The sequence below is a fragment of the Mugil cephalus genome, chromosome 1, assembly GCF_022458985.1.
Source record: "Mugil cephalus isolate CIBA_MC_2020 chromosome 1, CIBA_Mcephalus_1.1, whole genome shotgun sequence".
NCBI classification, from domain to species: Eukaryota; Metazoa; Chordata; class Actinopteri; order Mugiliformes; family Mugilidae; genus Mugil; species Mugil cephalus.
In genome coordinates, this window is record NC_061770.1 from 39,778,216 (window position 1) to 39,802,466 (window position 24,251).

At 40.5% G+C, this 24,251-nt stretch overlaps 1 protein-coding gene across 1 annotated transcript in view; it reads left to right on the forward strand.

The window, feature by feature from the left end:
• Positions 1–24,251, forward strand: part of ppp2r5b (protein phosphatase 2, regulatory subunit B', beta) — a 49,146-nt gene that overhangs the window by 14,019 nt on the left and 10,876 nt on the right. Inside the window, exons 2-8 of the mRNA XM_047585052.1 lie at positions 8,015–8,211; positions 10,711–10,812; positions 13,501–13,593; positions 13,883–14,013; positions 15,789–15,848; positions 20,556–20,664; positions 23,824–23,877. Coding sequence (XP_047441008.1) covers positions 8,015–8,211; positions 10,711–10,812; positions 13,501–13,593; positions 13,883–14,013; positions 15,789–15,848; positions 20,556–20,664; positions 23,824–23,877 — 746 coding nt within the window. The remainder of the gene's footprint in view (positions 1–8,014; positions 8,212–10,710; positions 10,813–13,500; positions 13,594–13,882; positions 14,014–15,788; positions 15,849–20,555; positions 20,665–23,823; positions 23,878–24,251) is intronic.

The window sequence follows — 24,251 nt, forward strand, 5'->3', positions numbered from 1 at the left end:
TCGTCGCCTCAATCATGAATTTCACGTATCACTGCTACGACTCTCGCTTTAATCTTCCGTGGTCTCTTGTTGCTTCGTCTCCGCTTGTCTTTTCCTTGTGCGCCCACTTAGCTCATGAAACTCGTCAGGAAAGATTTTTCCCGTGGGTTCGGAAACCACCATCCTGCCTGCATCAGAATCGCTGTATTTTCATTGAAACTAAAAAAAAAAAATTTTAAAAATGCCCAATTCCATTTCTCTCTCGTACAGTTTTCATTTCCAGTTTTCATTCAGCAAAATCTACTTCTTCTACTCTTTTTTATTATGGTTAACCTACACGCCCACTGATGAAATATTCACTCAAAAGTAGTTGATGGAAATGTAACTAATTTCCAAATGTTGCAATGTTACGTCAGTTTTTGCTTTGTGTATCCTTGTGGTTTTGCTTTCCACCAACAGTCAGTTTGACGCTGTAGATATTCGTTTAAATTCAGTCTACATTTTAAGACACAGGACATAATATTTACCGCATGTAGCTCCGAATTAGGTGCAAAATATATATATAAAAAAACAGTAAAGGACAGTATCAAATTTGACATATGTACAAAATATACAAGAACATACAGCACGCTGACAGTCAGTATGTACAGCGTGGGCAGACGATTTCAAAAAATGCTAAAAAAATGTGGGATTAGTGCAAGATAGACAGAGCAAAGTAGCAAAAGTTGGGATGAAGGACCTGCGGTAGTGTTCCTTCTTGCAGCGTGGATGCAGCAGTCTACTGATGCTTGTTATTTTGGTAAGCGCAGGGGAAAACTCCAGGTCTAAGATAAGAATTTAAGTAAATAGAATTCATCCTTGGCCCGAAACCAATCTGTCGCCCAAATGTCATGAGGATCTGCTCATAATTTGGTGAGATCTCCCGCTGGCAGGCAGACAAGCTACCAGAGAGGAATAAAACACCACATCCTCAGCAGAGGAGTCCAGAAGTGTGTTTTTCCTTTCTCTCGGTGGGGCGGTTTTCACTGACGGGGCGCACATGCAACTCTATTTACATGTCGCTAATACCCAGCCGGTCTTATTACCTATTCTCGGTACTGTCACCCAGTGACGTCTTCCTAGTATTTTCTGCTTTAATTTAAAGCAGCGGGACGATTTGTCCTGTTCTTTCCCGGCCCCCGTTAAATTGCTGTTTACACTTCAATCTCGTTGAAAATCTGAAGATGGAGGATATGTAATCACCTTCCGTCCTCATTCCTCTCTGCTGCTTATTGCCCCGGATGGAGCGCTGTCGTACATATCTTTTCCGAGCGGTTTCGCCGTGGCTGCAGCCAGACCCTGCGTTAGGAGGATTAGATTATTTAGAGGCGGTTTTTGAAGTGCGTCACTTAAACCCTTTAAAGGTGATATTTATACTGGCCTGACTTTTACGCGGCGTGGCGTCTCACCCCTGATAGCTGCTGATGCTCCCTCCTCCGCTATTTATAACCGCGTCTTTCTCCTCTCTATCTGCCCCTTTCTGTCTCTTTCTCCCCCCTTTTCCCCCTCTTCCTCCCTGCGTCACCGTGTCTGTGCATTGAGCATGTGTGCGCGCCGCTTAATGACAGAGGTGCAGAGGCGGCTCGGATGGGAGCTGGAACAGAAGCTGTCCTCCTCTTTTTCTGTCTCTCTGGTGTCACACTCTCAGCCCCAAACAGAATAACTGTTATTTAAAGACTAGAGCTGTGCTTGCTCATTTGAAAGGAGGAAAAAAAAGAAAAGGAAAAAGGCCTCAGAGAGATGGATGGATGGATGGATGGATGGGTGGAAAAGAAGGAGGGAAAGATGGAGGGAGCAAGGGGAAGAGGGAAAGTAGGGAGGTACCTTGTGGTGGAAAGATGAGAGAGAAGCAGGAGGAGGAGGAGGAGGAAGGGGATGATGTCATTTTTTAACCCTATACCACTCCCCCCTCTTCCTCCTCCCCTCCTGCTCCTTCCTCCCCGGATTCTTCCTCCTCTCTGTGTCGCTCCCCAGCATGACTATATTTAGATTTGTGCAGCTGGGCATGTGAGTGTTTGTGTTTTGATGCTGTTGCACCATGCTTGGCACTGCGCAGTCTTAAATGCTGCTGCTCCTTTCGCCAAATCCTTCCAATCCGTCTTGCTCCCCCCCCCTCACACACCCACCATTTCTTTTTTTTCCCACGTCACTTGCTGCCTTTTCCTTATCTGTGTCTCATCGTCATCATCTTTCAATCAGACGCTCACTCTCCGCGTTTGTGTATTTACTGGAGACACTGAAGATATCCTTCATTTTTCCTTATGCTCTTACTCTTCCCGAGTGTCATTCAGCTCCATAATTAGCAAAATTAGACTGAATGTTGACGTATTAGAGGCAAAACAGTCCCCAGTAAATGCACGGTTGACTGATAAGTCTCTGAAAAGCTGCAGTTCCTGCATGTTTAAGGGAGCCAAAGATGAGATAATCCCTTAGTTTATCTGCTGACAGTGAGAAAAATATAGCACAGCATCAGGCCTGTTGTGTGAACCTTAATGATTTGGGCTTTATTTTTTCATGAGACCGTCATTTAACTAGTCTTTCTTATGGAAGTTTTCACCCACAACCTCATGTAGAGGTAACATTTTGACGTTCTATTCATTTTTATTTTATTTCCCTATAGGAAAAAAAAACACACACGAAGATAGCTTCCTTGTATTTTGTCATCGTGTATGTGGTTTTTGTCCGCTTGGGTGAAGTTTTAGATCACAGGAAATTAACCTTTGAGAGATTTTCCTCCGGTGCGGACAATTTTTTTGCTCGTGTAGGAATAGGAATTTATTTATTTATTTAAAACGGGGGTAACGCACAAAAAATATTCATTTTATAAGAGAAAAAAAGATGCCTTAAGCCAATTTATAGCAACATTTGCTAATTTCCACCTGTAGTCCCTGGACACCTACGAACCCATGGAGAAATAATCTTAAATAAATAAATAAATAAATGATATGATGACTATAGCATTTTAAAAGTGAACAAAACAAACAGGGAAGAAGAGCGCCAAGTCATAAAAAAATAGAGCTTAGATCAGCACAACACATATTTTCTGTTCGACTAACCCCATCCTCACCTTCCTCTATTAACCGCACACACATTAATAACCACACACGCACGGCGTGACGTCAGGACGTAGCGCAAATAGCGCTTTTAACAAGACGGACTTTTTTTCAGGCTTCTCATTGGAGTTATGTCGATTTTGCATGCTCATAAAGGAGGAAAAAATACTTTAAAGAAGAGAAAAATTAGGGTTTGAGACTTGCTTCTTCTACTACTTCTTCTTCCTGTCTGGTTTCTCTTATTCTGCAGGCTAGATGCTACTTTAGCTCATTGCTGCCTCTCAGGTTGGAGGTGGTACTGCACCTGAAAACGACACTGAGCGTCATGGCCCCGCCGCTAAACCGGGCATGTAGCCGGTCATACTGTATTTTAAGACACTGGGGTTTGCACCTGGGTCAGATTTTAGGAGAGGCCACTCCCTGAATACACCCGCTGTTCAAGAGAGCTGGGGAAATCTGCGTGTTCATAATTCATTAACCTCAGATTTATTGTCAGTGTTAAAATATTAATCGCCGCAGCTTTAAAGAGAGAGAAAAAAAAAGAAATCATTACTCATCTGCACCAAACTAAGCGGGTTCAAAATATGAGACAAATCATCCTTCTTCATGCATTAGTTCTGTAATTTATTTATTTATTTTTATCAACACAGGCCTATGCAGAACAGCATTAATGTTACTGTAAAATGCCCCCACTCCCTCCGTCTAAGCTCTGAGAGCTTATTGTGTCGAGTTAATTTGATGAAGAGGGTAAAAGGTTTTCTGCATCACGACTGTGTGTTGTGTGTGTGTGTGTGTCCCCCTCGTCTCTCTTCTAGATGTGCGGCGGTGATGATGAGAATTTTAATCGCAAGTGGGACGATCACAGTTAATAACAGCGAAATAAACGGGCAAAATAAGATATAAATGCTTTACGTTCTCGGGTAGTTGTTCAGGTAACGACTGAAAACACCAATTCGAACCGTCAGAAGTCGTGAAAACAGCTCCGTCATAAATGACTCGGTTTCAGTGATTAAGATCTTAGTTAATATTCTAATCACCTCACTGACATGATATTAAATGCCGCTTGGAATAAATGAGTCTGGAGCGACCCGCGCTGACCTAATAAAAGCAGAGCGGAGAGGGAAACTGGATTTCACTTCACTCATTATTAACTCAGTTTAATTTGCCGGCCGTCTCACTGTCTGCTGAGTCTTATCCTTGTAAATCCTCCTTTTTTAAAGGTAAACATTGTGGCACGGCGACAGAAAGCAACGTCAGCAGCAAAAAGCTGCCTCCCGTCTCCTCACACTTTTCCTCTTTGTCGTTTTTTTTTTTCCTTCCACATTTCCTCTCACATGACCCACCGAGCCTCTTTGTTCCCTTCATCCTCCCTCTCCCTCTTTTTATTCTCACCTCCCATATCTCCCGTCTGTCTACGCGAATTTTCTTCCCTTTTTTGTTCTTTTTCGCCGCGCCATGTCCCGTTATTTTATTTTCTCAGTCCCAGCACGGCACATCTTCATACAATTACTCTCCATTAAAAATGGATTAGATTTCACCTTCACAGTCGGACTAGAGAGGGAGAGCGGGACAGGACGGGACGGAGGGAGGAAAAGACGTAGAAAAAGAGGGGGCTTAGAGGAATAAGGAGAGAAGGATGAGGAGATAGGAGGGATGGGGAGTGGTAGGTTAGCATCACACTGAACCTACGACGCAGCAGATGTCGACTGTGGACTCACAAAGAAGGCCGAAAGACGAAAAACAGTTCACCCTTTTTGGACTTTTCACACTGGTGTTTCATCGCAAATACTCGGAAAATTGTGTGAACTTGGCCGTCACACATTCAGAGAAGAAGTGGCTGCGATTCAAGAACAAATCATCCACTCGGCAACAGCTCGGCGGACTCATAGACGGCAACACGAGATGTAGAAATGGACGGCAACTAAAGGTGTTTACGGCAGGCACGAAGGTTGCAGTAAAGTCACAGAGGTTGGTTTATGCAGACCACGTTGCAAAGATTATCCGAGGAATGGACCTGAAACAATAAGTGGACGAGTCTTTATTGTGACCGTAATCTTGATGTAAGACGCCCACACCACACACGGAAGATACAATAGGTCACAACTGATTAAATTAAACCTCCCCTGGTTGAGCAAAGGCCGGTCATCATCGATGCCCGTGCATGTATGTGCCAAGGGGAGCAGATGGTCGCAGTGTGCCCACAAGAGGTGAGGGGGTCTGAGGCTGGAAAAGCTCCAGTCAGCTCCCTTCGAACCCTTCTGGGTTTCCCACCTTGGGGTTAAGAAGGGTTAAATCTAATCCACGCCTGCTGTGTGTGTGTGTTTGTGTGTGTGTGTACGCGAGCCTCGGATAACCCTCTGTCCAAGTGCACGGTTAGTCTAGACTGCTTACTACTCTGGTAAGCTGTATTGTTTTACAGAGGGAGATTATTTGCTCAAGATTTGGTGTGTGTCGCCGGTAATTTCGGTGTGAGTTTCTGATGTTGGTGCTCTGGGGCTGGATTGCTCTGGGTTTTGTAGATGGATCCAATCAAACGGTGCTACTGAATCCCACCAAACCGAACCTGAAAAATATTCAGAGAGGCACAAATAATCGTCTTTTGTGCAAGTACTTATTTCAAACAAATCATTTTCACCTTCTTTGTTTTCTAGAACAAGACAAACATCCAATCAAAAAGCTGTTTTTCCTCATGTGAGCGCAGTGAATATTTGTGCGTCCGCCTGGAAAGTGTCGGAGTCTCGCTGTTTTAGTCGACTACATTTTTGTTTTACCTTAATCGGATTGTGGAGGCAGCGTATAACTTTTGGGAGGTGGAGTTTGACCGTTACGTTACATTAGTATTGAAACGTCTGCAGCCAGGTTCTCTCATGTTAGCATTCTTCTTTATTAGCATTTGTTAGCTTAGCAATTCAAACTGTTGTCTATTTGTAATGGTAAATGGTAAATGGTCTTGCTTCTACAGAGTATAGTGCTTTTCTACCTATTGGTATTCAAAGGTCTTTACAGTCACAGAGGTTCAGTGTCTTGCTCGAGGACACTTCAGCATGCTAACCGCTAACCGCTAAACCTACTAAGCCACAGTCATGTTCAGTCCCTTCAAGTCAGCCTGAATCACCTCTATTAGCTGCATAACATCAACCAACGCTGCATCTACATCCATAATTATCATAATGGATAATTAAAGAATACTTATTTTTACATTTACATATCATAAATTAGAAGTGTAACCCGAAAAAAAAATATGTTTTTGCAACTATTTTGAATTTTATTCAAATACAAATACTAAATGCTTTACACAACCCTACTACTTACATTTGAACACGCAGTGACTCAACTCCAAACAATGTGTAGTCCGTGTGGCATGTTGCCTTAAGTTTAGTCATCACTACTTTGGGTCACACACTCTTTTATTCTTAGCTTATTTGCCACTTTAGCAGTATAGCACTAAGGCTTAGAATAATACACCTTTCTATGAAAAAGATCTTGTCCTTCCTTATATTTAGGACAAATACTAGACTGGGATGGTGAACATGCATTTCAATTGTTGCTACTGATAACAGCTTTTAGTTTCTAGGAGTGTCTGCGCCTGCCCACATGTAAAGCAAATCACTGCCCATCGTTTTGTACCGGACAGATTAGCACTAGTGAACAGCGCCAGGCCCCCAAAGCATCCAGAGTGATAATATTGCAGCTGTGCGGACGTAGCCACCTCTGCTCGCCCTCACTGCTCTCTATTTTATTTCCCACTGTCACCACGGTGAATTTGGCAGGAGCCAAAGTCGGGGACGGTTCAGTTTTCCCCTCAGTAAACATTCAGGAGCCTCCGTGTTTGTCCTCAGCTTTACCTTCCACTTCTCTTTGCCGAAGGTTTTTGTCACCTATCGTGGCTACAACTCGCTGAATTTCATTGACATCTCCTGGTTCCTGGCGCCACATCACATCTAATCTTCTGTTAAGAGGCTAGCGCGGGTTGTAACGTCCAACAGGTTTGACATATCGATTAGTGGAAGCTGGAGGATGCTCTCATACATGAATAATTTGGGTATATCATTGTAAATTATTGTCTCTAATGGACATTAATGTGACAGCCACCGCTAAGGTGAGGCGACTGGAAAGTCTGCCAACATGAGCAAATACACAAACCCCTGAAAAAAAGTTTTTTTTTGTGGTTTATCATGATCATTTGTCTCCACATCGATCCGTGTGTTATTGCTCAGTCCATACCTCCTCCCATACGTCTCACTTATAGATCTAAGATGTGGATATTTCTCTGCTGTACCGAGCCCCTGAGTCATCAATCTCAGGGTCACTCAGAAAAAAGAACCGAGCATTTCCATTTGGCTGCCGTCAAAGCTCACAACTATTTTTTTTGTGTGTGTGCTTCATATTTTCATTTTTCTTTTGCACGATGCGTCACAGGCTGAGACGTTCAGATCACGTTCCTGCTCGGTGGAATGCGTTTAAAAACCCAATCGTACGTGTCCGGAACCGTCCGGTTTCGGCCGCTGACTCTTCATCCGCGGGGTTTTTTGGGGGAGGTACGGGGGTTTCAGTACGACGACCAGGCGGGCAGGTTGTTTCATTGTGATAAACAGGTCTGAGGAACGAAGCTGACAGGTAATAGGGCTGAGACGCAACACAGCCCTCTGAGGAGGAGAAAATGTGTGTGGATGGACATGTGTGTGTGTAGCCTCTGTTTGTGTGTGTACAAATGTGTTTGTAGAGTAATAGTCTGCTCTCGTTCCCTCATTACCTTTGAAAGAGGATCCAGCCCGCACAATAAGTTTACTCCAGCTTTGCTTTTTCACCTTGTCAAATGATTCCATGTCAAACACACACAAAAAGGGGCTTTTCAGGGAGAGAGATGGCTGTGCCTCTAACCTTGATATCTAACGTCTTTCTTTCTGTCTGTCTGTCTGTCTGTCTGTCTTTCTTCCGTCCAGATGCCCCGGTGGCAGAGTTACACGACCTGTTCTGTAAGAAGCTGCAGCAGTGCTGTGTGCTCTTTGATTTCCTGGACTGCGTGGCCGACCTGAAGGGGAAGGAGATCAAACGTGCGGCTCTCAACGAGCTGGTGGAGAGCGTGGCCACAAGCAGAGGAGTCCTCATAGAGCCTCTCTACCCAGAGGCCATAAAGATGGTAGGAGGAGCGTTACCTTTGCTTCCTCAGGTCACGTACATCATAGACACACATACATACATAAATGTAACGTTACGTATGTGGCGATGCTCAATTGTCGAGCTGTTTTCACAGGATTTGTTCGTTACAAACGTCAAACATGTTAGATATATAAAGATAGAGACAGAGATGATAAATATATAGAACAGAAGGAACCCAAAAAAGCGTTCAGGTGTGTTCAGGTGTTTATTTAAATGTTGCTTCAAGGGTATATGTTGCATTTGAGTATAATTACAATTATCATTACTAAACCAAAACCACTATTATCAGAAAAACTCAAAATACTGCTTTTGGGGAAAACTTAAAAATGTGAGAAAAGTAGCTAGAGATGAAGAATTGTCTGCAAAAAAATAATTAATAATAATAATGCTGTATTCTAGCCGACCAGTTATAGTCTAAGGTCTGTTTTTTTACCCCGTGTAACAGGCTGTTGCTAGGGACGTTCTGTCTGTATTGTCAGGGTTTAGTTGCTCACTCTATATTATCTATTACTTACATTATACCTGTGAATAAATACATGATATTGATTATTAAGTTTTTTGTCAAAAAAAAAAGATGACACAGGCCAGTATTTTAGGAAGGTGAGCATTCGTATTTAGGTAGAAAAAAACAACATTTTTAAAAATCAAAGCATCTTGTATCGTAGCTACATGTGTGATGTTTAAAAAAAAAAAACAAACCTTTAAGAAATCAGTCCAAAATTAGCAAATAATTCTAATTCAAAATTGCAGCACGCCTCTCTTTCCTCCCCACAGTCAATGCGGCGTCTACGTATATATATATACGTCTATGACGGAAATCCTTTAAATAAAAAGAGATGAATAAAACCCTTCTTTGTAGAGTCACAAGTAGACAACTGTCAGTGCCAGATTAGTGGTGGATGGATACATAAAGCGACAGGGAGTCACAACCCGAAAGCCAAAAAAACGTCAGATTTATGAATGGACAGCGACAAACAATGGTTGCGTTGGATGATGCCAAAGGATCGATAGCGAGAGGGATGGAGGGAGAAGAAGTATAGTGTGAATTGGTTCTTATTCATTCATTCAACACCTGGAAAACCAAGCAAATGGCAAGAAAAGAGAGGAGGAGGAGGTAGATATTGATACTCAGCAGATGATGCCTTCAGAGACGAGAAGGGGAGAGAAGAAAGTACTGAGGAGCAATAGGCTGCACAGATGGTGAAAAAGAAGGGGACAAAAAGGAAAGATTGAGTGGAGCGTGGACACCAGAGATCCCACAGGATAGAAGGGGGGGTCCAGCAGTGAATATAACTTATGTAATAGAGTCTCTATACAGTGATCCCAGAGGGTGAGGAGGTGCTGATAGGACAGAGGCTGGAGTGGGAGAGGAAAGTGGAGGAAAGGTTTAATGCGCGGCTATAAATTCTATCGTATAAGTATCTAATAAGTGCAAAGGCTGGAGCTAAGTGGCACACCACAGAACTGATATATGTTGTAGGAAGAGGGACTGAAACAGAGAGACGTGATCTGGTTTTAAGTGGTGCATTTTGCACAAATGAGAAGAAAAATCTGTCAGCGGCGCTGTTATTGCTCGGTGACGCTTCGAGTTGATGCAAACTTGTTAGCTTGCACCAGAAACAAACAAAAAAACAACATTTTTTTTCTTTTTGCACGGATCTTCACAAACACTGGATATGAAAGAGATATTGTAGCTGCAGTAACGCATGTTGAAGCGTGAGAAACAGGCTGAGGGGGGAAAAGGGTGATTCGGTGCATTTTAATATTTGCGGGGTTTCGGAGGTTCTGTGAATAATTTGGAGCCTTTTTTGAATCATAGCAAGAGTTACTCAAGTAGCGAGTGGAAGTGCATTTGCTGAATAAATCATGACGTAGCGGGCAGCCGCTGCATGACTTATCAGTTGTTCTTCTAACTGGGAGGACAGACCAGCAGTAGCTGCTCGGAAGCTGAAAACAGTAATAGTTAGTTGTTTTGTTTTTAACATGCACCAGCTTCTTCTTTTGACTGGACAGTTTTCATTTGAAGGAGCAACACAACCGCTAATGTAACAAATCAGATTCTTGCAAGCCTCGCATTTGAAAGTTCTCCTAAAATAAATGATTGAACAGATGGTTGTTAAACTATCATGAAAGTGTTGTCCATCATGTTGCAGTGTTTGGCTGGATAAAGTATAAAAATGGGTCAAAGCCACGTCTGCCATGACTATAAGTGTTCAGTTAGGGACGTTTTTAATCAGAGATTCAAAGAGGCAATTTCCTTTAAATAGACCTCTCTGTTTTCTCCTCCTGAAATGCTTGTTCATGGTTTTCACAATTAACAAAGATGCATTGTTTGTCATTTATTCCTCACTAATCACTTTGTCTACGGCCTCCTTCCTGTATATATTTCCCCTCTTCCTCCCCACTCATTTTTCACTTCCAATTTTTCTTCCACACGCTCTCTCTGTCCACCCTCCCGTCCACGGTCATGATTCACCAGATCTCGGTCAATATCTTCCGGACCCTCCCACCCAGCGAGAATCCAGAGTTTGACCCGGAGGAGGATGAACCCACACTGGAAGCTTCTTGGCCGCATCTGCAGGTACACGGAGAAACGCCGAACACATGCGCAAATTAGCATGGTGTAATATCTGAATATATTATGTGTATTTAAATTATTTTATCTAATTTAGCTTGCAGAGCTAACGAGAAAATGCTGACTTTGGAATTTCTTTGCCTCAAAACTTGTGCTGTTAACACAATGCGGTGTCAGTTAGCGCTATGAAAAATGGGCCGTGCTATACATTATATATGCTGCACAGCCGCGATACTAGACTCTGGGGGTAAAGCAGCTGCAACACCCCCCACCCCCACCACATCCCCCTTCAGTGCTATATGTAAAAATAAATACCACCGTCCACACAGGTCCGTGTATGTTTAGGTCATTGGATTTTCTGTCCAGAAAAGGATATTAAAAAAAATGGGCGGTTATTTGATTTTCATTTTAAAATTCAAAAATTAAAATTGCAATTCGAGGCATTTTTCTTTATCAGCGTCTTTTTTCTGTGGTAAAAAATAAAAAAATAAAATCGTTAGAAGGCAGAAACAAAAAAAAGAGTTTTTTCATGTTTTTCTCAACTAGAAGTTGCTGTTTTCAAAGTAAGAGCACGTATGAGGACAGATCTATGTTTCTGGGCACAAAATGTCTTAGGAACCACACTCTGATGTGATTTTTTTTGACATGAAAAATTGAAAAAAAAGGCTCAAATATACGTCTTAGTTTTTCTCCAGTCATGTCATCTTAACTGAGACTCTTTTATTGTTTTGAAAAACATCAACTTCTGTAATGTATTGCGGTCCTCATACATGCTCTTACTTTGAAAATGACAACGTCCGGTCGCACAATATTTTAAAAAATTTAGTCTTTTTTTATTTTAGGAAAACAGATAATGAAAATCGACCATTTTTTACAGATTTATTTATCCATTCTCGACCCCGATAAAGGAAAATGCCTTGAATTTCAGTTTTTAAAATGACAATCAAAAAAAAATACAATGACCAAAACATACACGCACACATATCTGAGTGTAGGAGAAAAGTGTAAAAAATATTCACCATCAGATAATGTGCTAGAGCTACACTTTGAAACAGCTGGTGTTCTCAAAGGGCCTAGCGTGCTAACTGGGTTGAGAGCTTTGCAGATGCACATCTACCTTCAGAAAATATGTGTTGGCTAATCTTACCCATTGCTTATGCTGCTGTTGGTGCTTTATCTTTGCCCCTGCTGCAGAAAAGACCAGAGTAAAAAACTTATATAATACGTAGCCACTGGCTTTGACTCTCTCTTGTTTGGTGGTTTGTGAATTCCCATAATCCTTCACTCTACAGTATAGGCAGAGAGCTTTGTAAACTGACACCAGTCAGTAAACCTCCAGTGGGACCCTTACTCAGTACTGTAGCGTAGACTAGCTAGAAGTGGCCCCACTTAGGGGGTTTTGGGTGTAGCAGCCGTGCATTGAATGGTGCCTTTAAGGGAAAAGGTGTGACTGGCCACATGCAGCCTCCTTCACTGGAGGCTGTAGAAGGTGCAAGATTTGCCTGGTTTTACGCCTCTAAGGACAGTGGGCAGCGCCGCGACGCACACAGCTTCCCCCCCAAAAATAGCTTTTTAGTGCAGCATCCAGCATTTAGCTCCGTTTGCTATTTAAAGCAGAACATTTCTGCCAATTAATTATCAGGTTTATCAGTCTGAATCACAACAACGGCGCATTCGCATACAATTCATAAATAGACTCGATGTTTACCCAGATGACATCCTGGTGTTTAGGATTTAGACACGTCAGCATCCGCAGGAAGAGATTAGGTAAAAACGTGTGAAGCCGTCTCACAGAGATCTTTTCTTATAAACAGCTGCCATCAGGTAAAACTTGAGCATAAATTGTTGCCAGGGATAATGTTATTGTCTGGAGCAGCTTTAAAAGATTAAAAAAAAAAAAAAGAAAATCTTTTTGTTGCCAAGAGTTTAAAGACTGATTGTCATATCCAGGAACAGTGTTTTTGTCAACCTGAGCTGTTAGGTTTAGCTTTAAGTTTGTTATCATGTCCAAAATGATAAACTGTAACGCTATTTGGACAGGATTCATTAATTTTCATGTGGTGCATTCACACGGAATAAATACACTGTGTTTTACTCAAATTTACGTTTTGTTGTTGTGGCTCTGCTACTTTCCATCTCACTCCACTACATGTCAGAGACGGTTTTAATTACTTTGCAAATTATAATCGATGATAAAAATATATTTTTGATACTATTTATCCCAGGGAAGAACTTACCAGCTCCACTTTTACAGACGAACACATCAATGGTTCATTTAATGGTTTCATCCCTGGTCTAATCTAGTTTAGCGACATCTCAACTTTCTGTCCAAACTTTGATTTATAGCACATCTTTTATAATTCTTAAGTGATAAGAGGCAGAAAAAAAGATGACAATCAAACAAAAGTCACAAAAAAGTAAAAAATTCACCCCTAAATCACAGAGATGTTGATTCGCTCTGGATTAGTTTTATCAGAGGACCTCTTTGTTTACGAAAAGGTCATTTGTGGTGTAATTTTAACTTTACAAATCATGGACGATCTGCACCGGTTTAAGATCATAGACAACCTCTGTGATTATTAGAAATTACCAGTAGTCATCAGGTATATAAGGCTAATGGAGGCGAATAAGGCTTATGAATTCATGAGAGCAACACACACTAAAAAAGCTTATCTCTGTTTGTGTCTCCGTCAGCTGGTGTACGAATTCTTTCTGCGCTTCCTGGAGAGCCCGGACTTCCAGCCCTCCATGGCCAAACGCTACGTCGACCAGAAGTTTGTCCTACAGGTAATACCTCTCTCTCCTCTCTGTTCTGGAAAGATGCAATTTGTGCAATTAAAAGCCTTGAGACGTTCCTAAAACCCAGACCCAGTGGAGTATTTGTTGTATTATTTATGTTTTCTATGCTATTAAGTGTATTATTGTGACCATGACATCACTAGATAAGGAAACAGTAGAAGTGCTATTGAAGTTGAAAGCAGCTCAGATTCATTTTGTGAGGAGGTCGGAGGATTAATGCGACTTTCACGGGTGCAGAATTACATGCATGACATATCGGTGCCTTCTGTGTCTCTAGCTCCTGGAGCTGTTTGACAGCGAGGACCCCAGGGAGCGGGAGTACCTGAAGACCATTCTGCACCGTGTCTATGGAAAATTACTGGGCCTCCGAGCCTACATCCGCAAACAGATCAACAACATCTTCCTCAGGTACGGGCGACAATCAGCCAAACCCACGCGCAGCATTTAGAGGAGATATTTATAGCGTTTCAACATCAATAAATCAAACGTCGGCCTACAAACAAAGGTCATCAGCAGGAAAAGGAGCAGCCTCTGTGATCTTTTTTTTTTTTTTTTTTTTCCAGACATCACTAGTACAAAGGCTGATTGTTTCATAACCTCTAACGCCACTTTTTAAACGCTCTAAACCAGTGGATATCCTGTTACTTGGTCGGTGATCTATAAATGGAAAAGCCTGAGAACATGTGCAAAACAGCTGTAGCTCTGCAGTATTTTATCGGCTTATTCTTATTTCATCTAATTTTTATGAAGATTTAGAGTAAATTCTGAAAGAACTTCTAATCCCACAGCAAGTTTCTCTATTATACTTTCTTTACCTGTAATCTCTCTATTTGGTTGGATGTAAAATTCACTTTTTTGATTTTGAACGGTGCCATACAGTTCTTTCCCATACAGTATGTGCCGACAGTGCACATTTGTGGTTATGAAACTCACAGAGTCAGCCACTTATCTCCATCCGTTATCTATGTGGAGAGCGAAATCTTCCTGTGGGGACACAAATCTCCCCAAATGATGTGTTAAACTGCTCTGATTAGCCAAAATGCTATGATGTACAGTCATTTGTCATTCCCCCTCTCAGTCAGAGTGTGGGCTGGTGACTTTTGGCTTTTGTTGTGTTCGCTGCCAGCTCAGTTTCTGTATCGGTCGACCGGTTTCAGTTTTTGTGATGATAACGTCACAGAGGGGAAGGAGGTGAATTTTGGACTAAGCTCATCACGATATTGATCAGTTCCTTGGGGAAGTCATGAATACCATTGGCATGCGTACATGGGTAATTTTACAGTCAAAGATTTTACAGTTTCTGTAAAACTGCCATAGCTGCTTTTAATACTTGTATAACTAATATATAACTGAGGGACTTTTGTCCACGTGACAAACCTTGCATACATTTTTATTGAAAGTGAAAAAAACATTGTTCATTACGATCGTGTCTTTACAAAATCCGCAATTATTTATTATGGAAACAATCACTTATTAATAAAATTTGACTAGACATCACTAAAACGGCAACTAAATCTAACGACCACCTTCTAATTAGCTTAACAATAATAAAATTAGCCTTTTCAGAATGAGTTTGACCGTGTTGATATTTCTTTTTTTGGCAATTTTATCAACTTTTATATGCAAAATAACAAATTATATACAAGTCAGAGAAATCACTTTCACATGGCGACCGATTACAAACTAACATTACATTCCACCTCTCAAGGAAGTGTGTTAAATCCAAATCGCACGATCTGCTCCAAGGTGTGTTCTTCCTCCTCTTTCTTAGTTATTTAATATAGTGTGGGGATTTACCACATGTCAACAGTGTAACAACAATATATTTATAAAGAACTTTCAATTTTAACCCCTTCAGACCTGTTTTTTTCTGCTAGGAAAAAGAAAAATTTAATCCTCTCTAACATAGAAATAAAGGAAAATTTTATTTTTTTTGCCAACTCATGTTAATTACAATGGACGCCAGGACATGTGTCTTGTCCATTGTAATGGACACAGGGTCTGAAGGGATTAATTTACTTAGTTGTGTATGTATAATATTTAGAAGACTCTTCCCATAAAAATGCCATGTGGTGATTGGTTATGGGCGGCCATGTTGATTTTTGGCCTGAAAACAACCGCTCAAAAAGTCCTGCAATTATATTCTGAAGTCCTCTCCTATGTGTGTTGTTTCTGATCTCTAGGTTCATATACGAAACTGAGCACTTCAATGGAGTCGCAGAGTTGCTGGAAATTCTTGGCAGGTTTGTAGACACACACACACTGAGATCCTGTTTTGCTGCTTTGGTGCATCAATGCATGAGGAATGTATTAGGAATAAAATCTGATAAAAAAACAAACCACGCACACACATACAGTATTATACTAAGCCAGCTGTTCCTACCCATGAGACAGCTGGTATAATAGTGACCTAACCTGCTACAAAAACAAAAAAATGACTACACAGCACAACCGCTGTCGCAACGCATAAAAGAACATGCACTGTTTCATTTATCAGCCGTCTTTATCAGGAAAACACAGCCAATGGAGCAAAGCGTGACAACGTGGGAAATGAGACTAAAGAAGGAAGGGGGATGAGTAAAAGGAGGGGTAGGAATGAGGAGCGGCAGGAAAATGACTCAGAAGTTTGGGTCGTTTTCTTGCTTCATCTGTGAAGAAAAATGTGTGGAGGACAGAAATGATGAGGGAACAGCGATGGCGGCGAGAATGCAAAGATGGCCGTAGTTTTCTCATACACGTCATCAGACTTATTTGCCTGATCTTGGCTGGTCTTTCCTGGGATTCATTTCATTTTTTGGGGTGCACACGTATCCAATAAGAGAAAACGGAAAATCCAGGATAAATGATTTATTACCCTATAATTCTGGTTATACAAACAATTAAAGGCAATGTTTAACATTTAGGGAATCATGCTTGTTGTCCTATGAATATCAACCTCCTGGCTGCAGGGGTGGTTAGCCTAGCTTAGCCTAGCTTATCATAAAAACTTGGAGAAACAGTTAAAAGTGGGGAAAATCATGCCCAATAAAACCTATGAAGCTGACCTCTTTACATTTTATTTAAGCTGTGAACCGGTTAATTGGCTTGTGAGTTTGGGTTGCATCAAGTGAGGAGAGCGTGTTAGCATTTTTAGCTAGCTCTAGTTAGATAAAGAAGTAATATGAAGCAAAAACAGTTGGTTTTCTCTTCATTATTTGTGTTTCTCTGAGGAAATTCTGATTGAACATCGACACCAGCATTTAGCTACTAGTTAGCATGCTGGCAAAGTAGCGCGTAGCCTTGTGAAGCTACATAAAAGGCAAGTTTATACATTCTGTGAAAAGAATGCAGTAAAAATTTGCTTTTGTCTCAGTGTATGTGTATTTCATGAAATCAGAAATCAGAAACATATCGTACCAGAAGCTTAAAATTATCGTATTTTGAGGAACATACATACCTGATTTGACATTAATCAGGATCATCTGCTGGGAAAAACTTTACCACAGACCATATAATATAGCTTATAATACAGTTTAACCTGTAAATAAACTAACAGCATTGTTTGTGTTCATTCATAGCCATGTATGAAAGGGGTCAAATTATCGTACTTTAAGGGACTTTTAAAATTATTGATCGTACAGATTGTGATAATTATCATACGAATACGACAATTATCGTACGTCTGGCAACGCTGCCTGTGTTAGCAGTTAGCTAGCTAGCATCTGATGGTCAGAACGACCATTTAAGATGCACAACATTAATCTAAGAAATACATGATGGTTAGTTAAAGTAGCAGTTTTGTTAAGCTGCATTAAACCCAGCGTCCTCATATGGGGACGTTAGGTTTAAGGATTATGGCAGATTATTATTATTATTTTTTTTTTAGACTTTTATCCTCATAACTAGATACTAGTCGGCATTTCAATGGACTCATTCTACAGCCAGTCACATAACAAAAGTGGACAAGGTACAAAACCTCATCAAATTTTACAGTTGAAACTTGTTTATTTATGCGTATTTACTTTTCTAGTTTCAAATAACTTACAAATTCTATCAACTCAATTAAGGACATTGGGACTTTTGTATTTGTAATTCTGTCTTTGCACAGAATGTCCTATATTTTGTTACATATTGGTGATTTTATTATAATACTGAGTGAAATAATCCCCTTGTCCACACATGAGGACACAATTTGTTAGTTCTCAGGTCTTTTAATCCCAAATAAAAAGAAATGCAGGAATTAAAAATGCATAACAAACTAAAGCTCAGGCCTCAGGAGGTTAAAGATGTAAAAGAAGTAAATGTAAATGAGAAATCAGAAAGCAAACAACAAGTTTTAGAGTCAATAAATAATAATCTTTTGCAAAAAAAAAAGGGTGATTTTGCGGCTAGAGACTGATTTAACTTCCATTTTCAGATGTGATACTTGTGAAGGAGTTGAAAAGAGGGATATGATGAAAAGAGTCGACTGCTGGAAATTCAGTAAATGATTAAAAGATTTCGTGAAAACGCAATTTCACCTGTGAGCTCAAAAAACTGAATGATGGCATTCGAGGTTTGAGAGGGTTGAAGAGAGGAGGGAGGTGAATGAGAGGATGAGTCCCAAGGTGAGAGAAGAGGGACCGATGGAGAAGAAGGAGAAGAAAAGGGGGATGAGTGAACCATGAGTCAGAAGTGGAGGAAGGAGGGAGAGCAGGAGAGAGGAGAGAGAGAGGTTTGTATTCATGTTGGTGGTAACAGAGGTATTTATAGCTCCTCCCACACCCGGAGAGGATGAGAAGGAGACAGAAAAAAAAAAAAAAAGGGTGAGAGGGAGGCAGAAAGACAGATTAGAGGAACGGCAGGAGGGAGATATTATTGAAGGAATGTTCTTTGAAACAGACGCTTTTAGAAACGTTACAGAGGCTGAGACAGACACAGACGTCGTCGTCGTCATCGACGACGAAAACTGACAAACAGATGCTAAATAAGTGTCTCACTCCCCCAAGTTTACTTCTTCTGCTGCTCATGCTTTGTCTGTATGTCACTTGTAAAAGGATACGAGAAAAGACTCCGTACACATGTGTGAGTGAGGCGATAAATAAATGTCACTTTAGCTGCTTTCAGCAGCTGTAAATACCAAGAATTTACATTATGAGTCAAAGTGTGTTGATGGTGTCGTAGACTTTCTATCAGACTGCAGAACGATGATGCTACGTCTTCCTTCCTGGAGACTGCGGTTGATTTAGAGACTGATTGATTGGCCCAAACGTTTATCAACAGACATTTTTAATGAAGACATTTATCATCTTCCAGCGTCTAATTGTGAGCATTAGCTGCCTTTGTCTATTTTGTATTAAATTTTAATTTCTATAGATACTGGATTTTAGGTTGGGGAACATTTTTCAATTGGTTCAGTTGATTAGCTAAAGCAATTTAGTTGCTAATTAGTGCTAAAGTCCAGATATCTGGGGAGAACAGACAAATAGTCTCTCATCATAATCTATATATAAACAGGTGTTATCCTAGATTCTGGTTTATCTTTTAATGCAGGCAGCTCGATATAACCTGTCACATTTTAGATATATTAGAAACTGCTGGACGACACAATGAGATCATTCCTCATTTAACCTGTTGTATAACAAGTTGGACCCAGGCAACAAGCACAACACTGAAATCAGTCCATCAATCAAACTTTATTTATGGAGCATTTTTGATATAAAAGACGCAGCCCAAAGTGCTTTACATAAAAACTAAAACAAGAGACCCAAGAGAACAAAAAGTATTTAAACACACACACACACACGAAAATTTCACCATCCTGAAGTTGGGAAAACACAAGAGAGATAAAAATTTTATTTTTTTAAAAAAGTGTAGTTATAACTATAATTTAGTAATTATCTAAAGAAAAGGTAAAGGTAAAAATAGTAAAATAAGTTCAAATTAGATAAACAATTAATTAATTAAATTAAATTAAATAAATAAAAACACATTAATAACCAGACTAAAAGGGTAAGAATAATAAAAAAAAGTAAAATTCAGTTAAAAGTCAGACTAAAAATAAAAATAACTGTATAAATTGTAAGTATAATTTAGTAATTATCTAAAGGATAAAAATAAATAAAATTTAATTAAAAGCCATATAAAAAAGGTAAAAAATAATAAAATAAATTCTAACTAACTAAAAAAGATAAAATATTAAATCAATAAATAAAATAAAATAAATAAAAAACAATACAAACAACAATAACCAGACTAAAAGTGTAAAAATACTAAAAATAATAATAATAATAATAATAAATCTGTCAGACTAGAAAAATATAAAATGATAAAATAAATACAATTCAATAAATAACCAGACTAATAGGTAAATAAAATTCTGTTGAATACAACACTAAAGAGTCTTGTGTCTTAGGTATTTAGTTTGCTTTTAAATATATCCATCTGATCCCAGCATAAGCAAGTGCTCCAGGTGCTGGATAGACAGAAAGCACAAACTCTATCATCACTGAGGAAGATTCTTGATAAACATCCCTACCTTAATAAAACACACTGATGCCTCCCTGCTTTTTAAAATCATAAAGACCTTTATAAAGCAGAAAGATTCCAGCAGCAAAGTAACACAGTCTGTGTGATCAAAGTATCTTCTGTTGTCATCGATTGTTCTTGTTGCTTTAGTCTTGAGCTAGTTTAATGGTTAATGCCTGGTTTTTAGTGATGGATGACTTTTTCTTTGCTTTGCAGTTTTAACAACTTTGATTTTTTTTTTTCACATATATGATAATGGTCAGCTGGCCAACACTGACACATTTACTATAAAGCTGATTAATGTGCATCTAAAAATGTGCTTTTTACATAAATAAAAACATAAAACATGAGTGTACTCACTGGACGGCGCTTTAACTTAATTAAAAGCAAAAAGGTTGGCATGTCACAGAGGGAAATCTGTCTCCTGAGCCATCTTCTCTTCTCTTCTCCTCTTTCTTCCCCAGCATCATAAATGGCTTCGCTCTGCCTCTGAAGGCCGAACACAAGCAGTTCCTGGTTCGGGTCCTCATCCCGCTACACACAGCAAAGTCACTTTCCATCTTCCACGCACAGGTCAGTGAAAACCTACGCTAACATCAAGGTGTCGTTTTATTTTTTTTTTTAAATTTGCATTGAGATGAGTTAAAGATATTTAGCCAAATTCACCTCAAAAGAGAAAGTGCTTCTCTGTTGTCTTTGCCTTTTGAGGCAGCATTTAGATCTTTAGAGACTAAACTAAAACCGTCACATGAACATCCAGGACCCTTTATCGCAGGTGGCCACCACAGAACATCAAACCTCGGTTTGAGTTTATCATCCCTCTGCGAGCCTGTGTTTTATTCCGTTAATAATGCAGCTGTCAGCGTCACTGATCTCTGCAGCGGTGAACAGCATCACTAATCGTTTGGCTTTAAAATATAGGCATGAATGAGGATAAAAGAAGAAGAGAAGAAGAAGAAGAAGAAGAAGAAGACTGAGCTTTGACTTTGATGTCTGTCAAATGGTAGCTGGTAAATGGAGGTGGTGGGATTTCTGCAGTGTGTGAAATGAACCACTAGGAGGCAGAGTTGAGTTACAGATAACACTGCAGTGAGCCTCACCTCTAAATCACACTGGTGTGAGGTTTCTTTTTTGTTTTGTTTTTTTGTTTTGGGGTGGGGTTGGGGGGGTCGGTTGTGTTTGGGTTGTAATAATGTTTGATGACACAGACGGCTGCTGCTCTGTTGTGCGCGCGTGCTGTTCATTTTATTTGTGTCACACATTATTTGCTTATGCAGGAGGGTACAGTTTGTTCTCCGCAAACTGGTCGGAGGTGAGTGCGTGTGTATGCGTGTGTGTGTCTTGTGTGAGTGCGTATTCCCGGCCTCAGCAGCATCACCGTGCCCTACATTTCTCCCCGCCTCTCTCTCTCTCTCTCTCTCTCTCTCTCCCTGCGGTTCACACACATACATTATTCACGCGCTCAAACACACACACTCGGTTTGACGGGGTCACGGGAGAAAAACAGGCGCTCGTGGACCGTAGCTCTGCACACAGCGGCGTGACCCAGTTATGGCTGTGAATATCAAAAAAATGTGATGTTACAGCGTTTTAATCGTGTCGGAGAAACATGGAACCAGCTAGAACATGGTTCAGGTAATCATTGATCGTAGATTTCTTAAAATCAAAATGAGTCATCGGTGAGTCAATGCCATGTGATGGATTTTTGACCAGTCCAGGTGCCAACTGGACTCTTCAGGATGCAAAGCAATAGACAATGAATGCACGAATGGACTTAAAACGTCCACCTACAATTAGCCTTGGGCCAATTTCCATTAGTTTCAGAGTGCTAATAATGTGCATAAACAAGCGAGGCAAGTTCGACTAGCTTCCTGAAATCCACTTCAGCATTAAAAACCCAAGCAACACCGTCTGGTGCTGATCCTCAAATAACTACACGACTACAGCCGGTTCCAAAAGCGATTTAATCCATAGTCCCACACAATAAACTGCTTAATGTTGAGAACCTGGTACCAAAAAGGGGTTTTATATCAAGCCTTAAATATATTCTGATAATATTTTACAGCCTTTTTAAGGGACATAACTAGGGAATCCTACCTCTGTGTTTAACCCAGTGTGTCCTTTAAACCATGGGTTTTCAACAGGAGGCACTGCAGGGGGGTCTCAAAAACTTTGGCTGATTAGACATTTTTCATATATTTTTTTTATTAAATTTAAATTTCTTTAAATACACATTAACATGAATCAAACATATTCAGTAAAGGGATAAACGGAGGCAGAAGACGTTATCTTTCAGTCGGCACTTCACTCAGTCAGCGATACAGGAGCTGTCTCGACAGCGCGACACTAGTCGACACCTGTTGATCTAAGCTTCCTGTACACAACAGGCCACGCCCCTATCGCTGCTGAGCCAATCATGAGGATCAATACTACACGCTGACTATGTCAGGTTCAACATTAATTAACCGAGAGAATATTCAGTCACCAGGTGAAATCCCAGATGCACTCTACTGCTGCACATGTTTGAAATAAAGTTTAGCTTAGCCTAGCCTAGTTTAGCTTAGCTTATCACGTCTGAGTTTAGGTTATCTGTTTAAATGCTAAATCACATATGATCGGTTGAAGAGTTTGTAGTGCATCTCTCCCATCGTGTAGTAATTAAAAGTATGCGCTGTGATCTTGATTGTTGACTTGTATTGACAAATTCCCAGGTGAGAAAAATTTGAACTTTCCCGAATGACCTCTGCCCCCCCCCCAAAAAAAAACCAGATCCCTCCCTCCCCGTCACCTTGACGAATCAAATCCTCACCTCAAAACCCTGCAACAAGACGCCGTCCATAATTCTCAGCCAAACAATAGCAACCCGCACCCACAAAGCCCAACGTGACAACGAAATCCGACATCATATTTACCCGGAGCGATCTCCCTAATGCCGCGTTGATGCTTTAAATAGTTTGACCGTTCATCACCTCTCTCTTTTAATCCTCCTCTTTATGTTCAAACTGAACATCCCTGCTTTCAACGCTCCCTTTTTTTTTTTTTTTTTTAAGCTGCCGATCCCTCCTTCGCTGAAACTTCTGTAACCATGTTGTGCTGCATGTGAAGGACGGGATGCAACCAGAAGAAGAAGAAGAAGAAGAAGAAGGATGTTGAAACAGAAAAACAGATTGTCCAAGTACAGATAGAAAAACACCACACGCAACCTCCTTTTGTCTGAAACTATAAAACTGGATACTTTTAATTTAACGACTTTTGATGTGACTTGAACCAGTGCCGTCATAAAAGTGTAGGCCTGAATAGGACTCACGAGGAAAGGCGAGACGAGCGAGGTCTAAACTCTATCTCACATTGCCCTTAAGGGACATCATGTGTGTGTGTGTGTGTGTGACATCACTCCTTCCGAAGTAAACACAGCCTCCGTCGCCACGGTGCCCACTCGCCACGGCAACCGGCCTGGGCGGAGGGGGCAACCGCAAAACACACACACACGTGCAACCCCGTGCAACATGCGTACACACACACACAGGATAATAGAGGGGAATGATTGCTGCTCGTATGGAGATGGGGGGGTAGTGGACGCGTCTTTCCGATCTTTAGCAGCGCGTAATCCTGAGGGATAAGCGCTGAGATCCCCCTTGTCTCCTTGACAGCTCGAGAAAGTTTGTGTGTGAGAGTCTTTCTGTGTTTGTGTGTGTGTGTGTGTGCATAACCCCGTGTTCTGTGTCGTTACAGCTGGCCTACTGTGTGGTGCAGTTCATGGAGAAAGATGCTACGGTGACTGAATATGTAAGACCGCTTTTCATATCTGAGACATTATTAAAAGGACGATTCATCTGTAATGCAGATTCATGGCGACAATCACAGTAGCTGTTTTTAATGTGATAGAAGTTATAAGCCAAGCTTTGCATTTTTTACCTGTCGTTTTAGCTCCTTTGAACTCATTGTTTTGAAGTACAAAATTTCAACCCCAGCTTGTTAGTATAGGGCCTCACAAGACATTTATTTATTTATTTTTACTTAATCTTGTTATTACTATTACTATTGCTACTGTTGATGCTTTGTATGTGCCACGCACGGTTTGTTTTTAAACTTTGGTGCTTGCTTTCAATATGACGGTGGAATTTACATGCATAACTAGCACCTCTTTGCAAATAATAGTC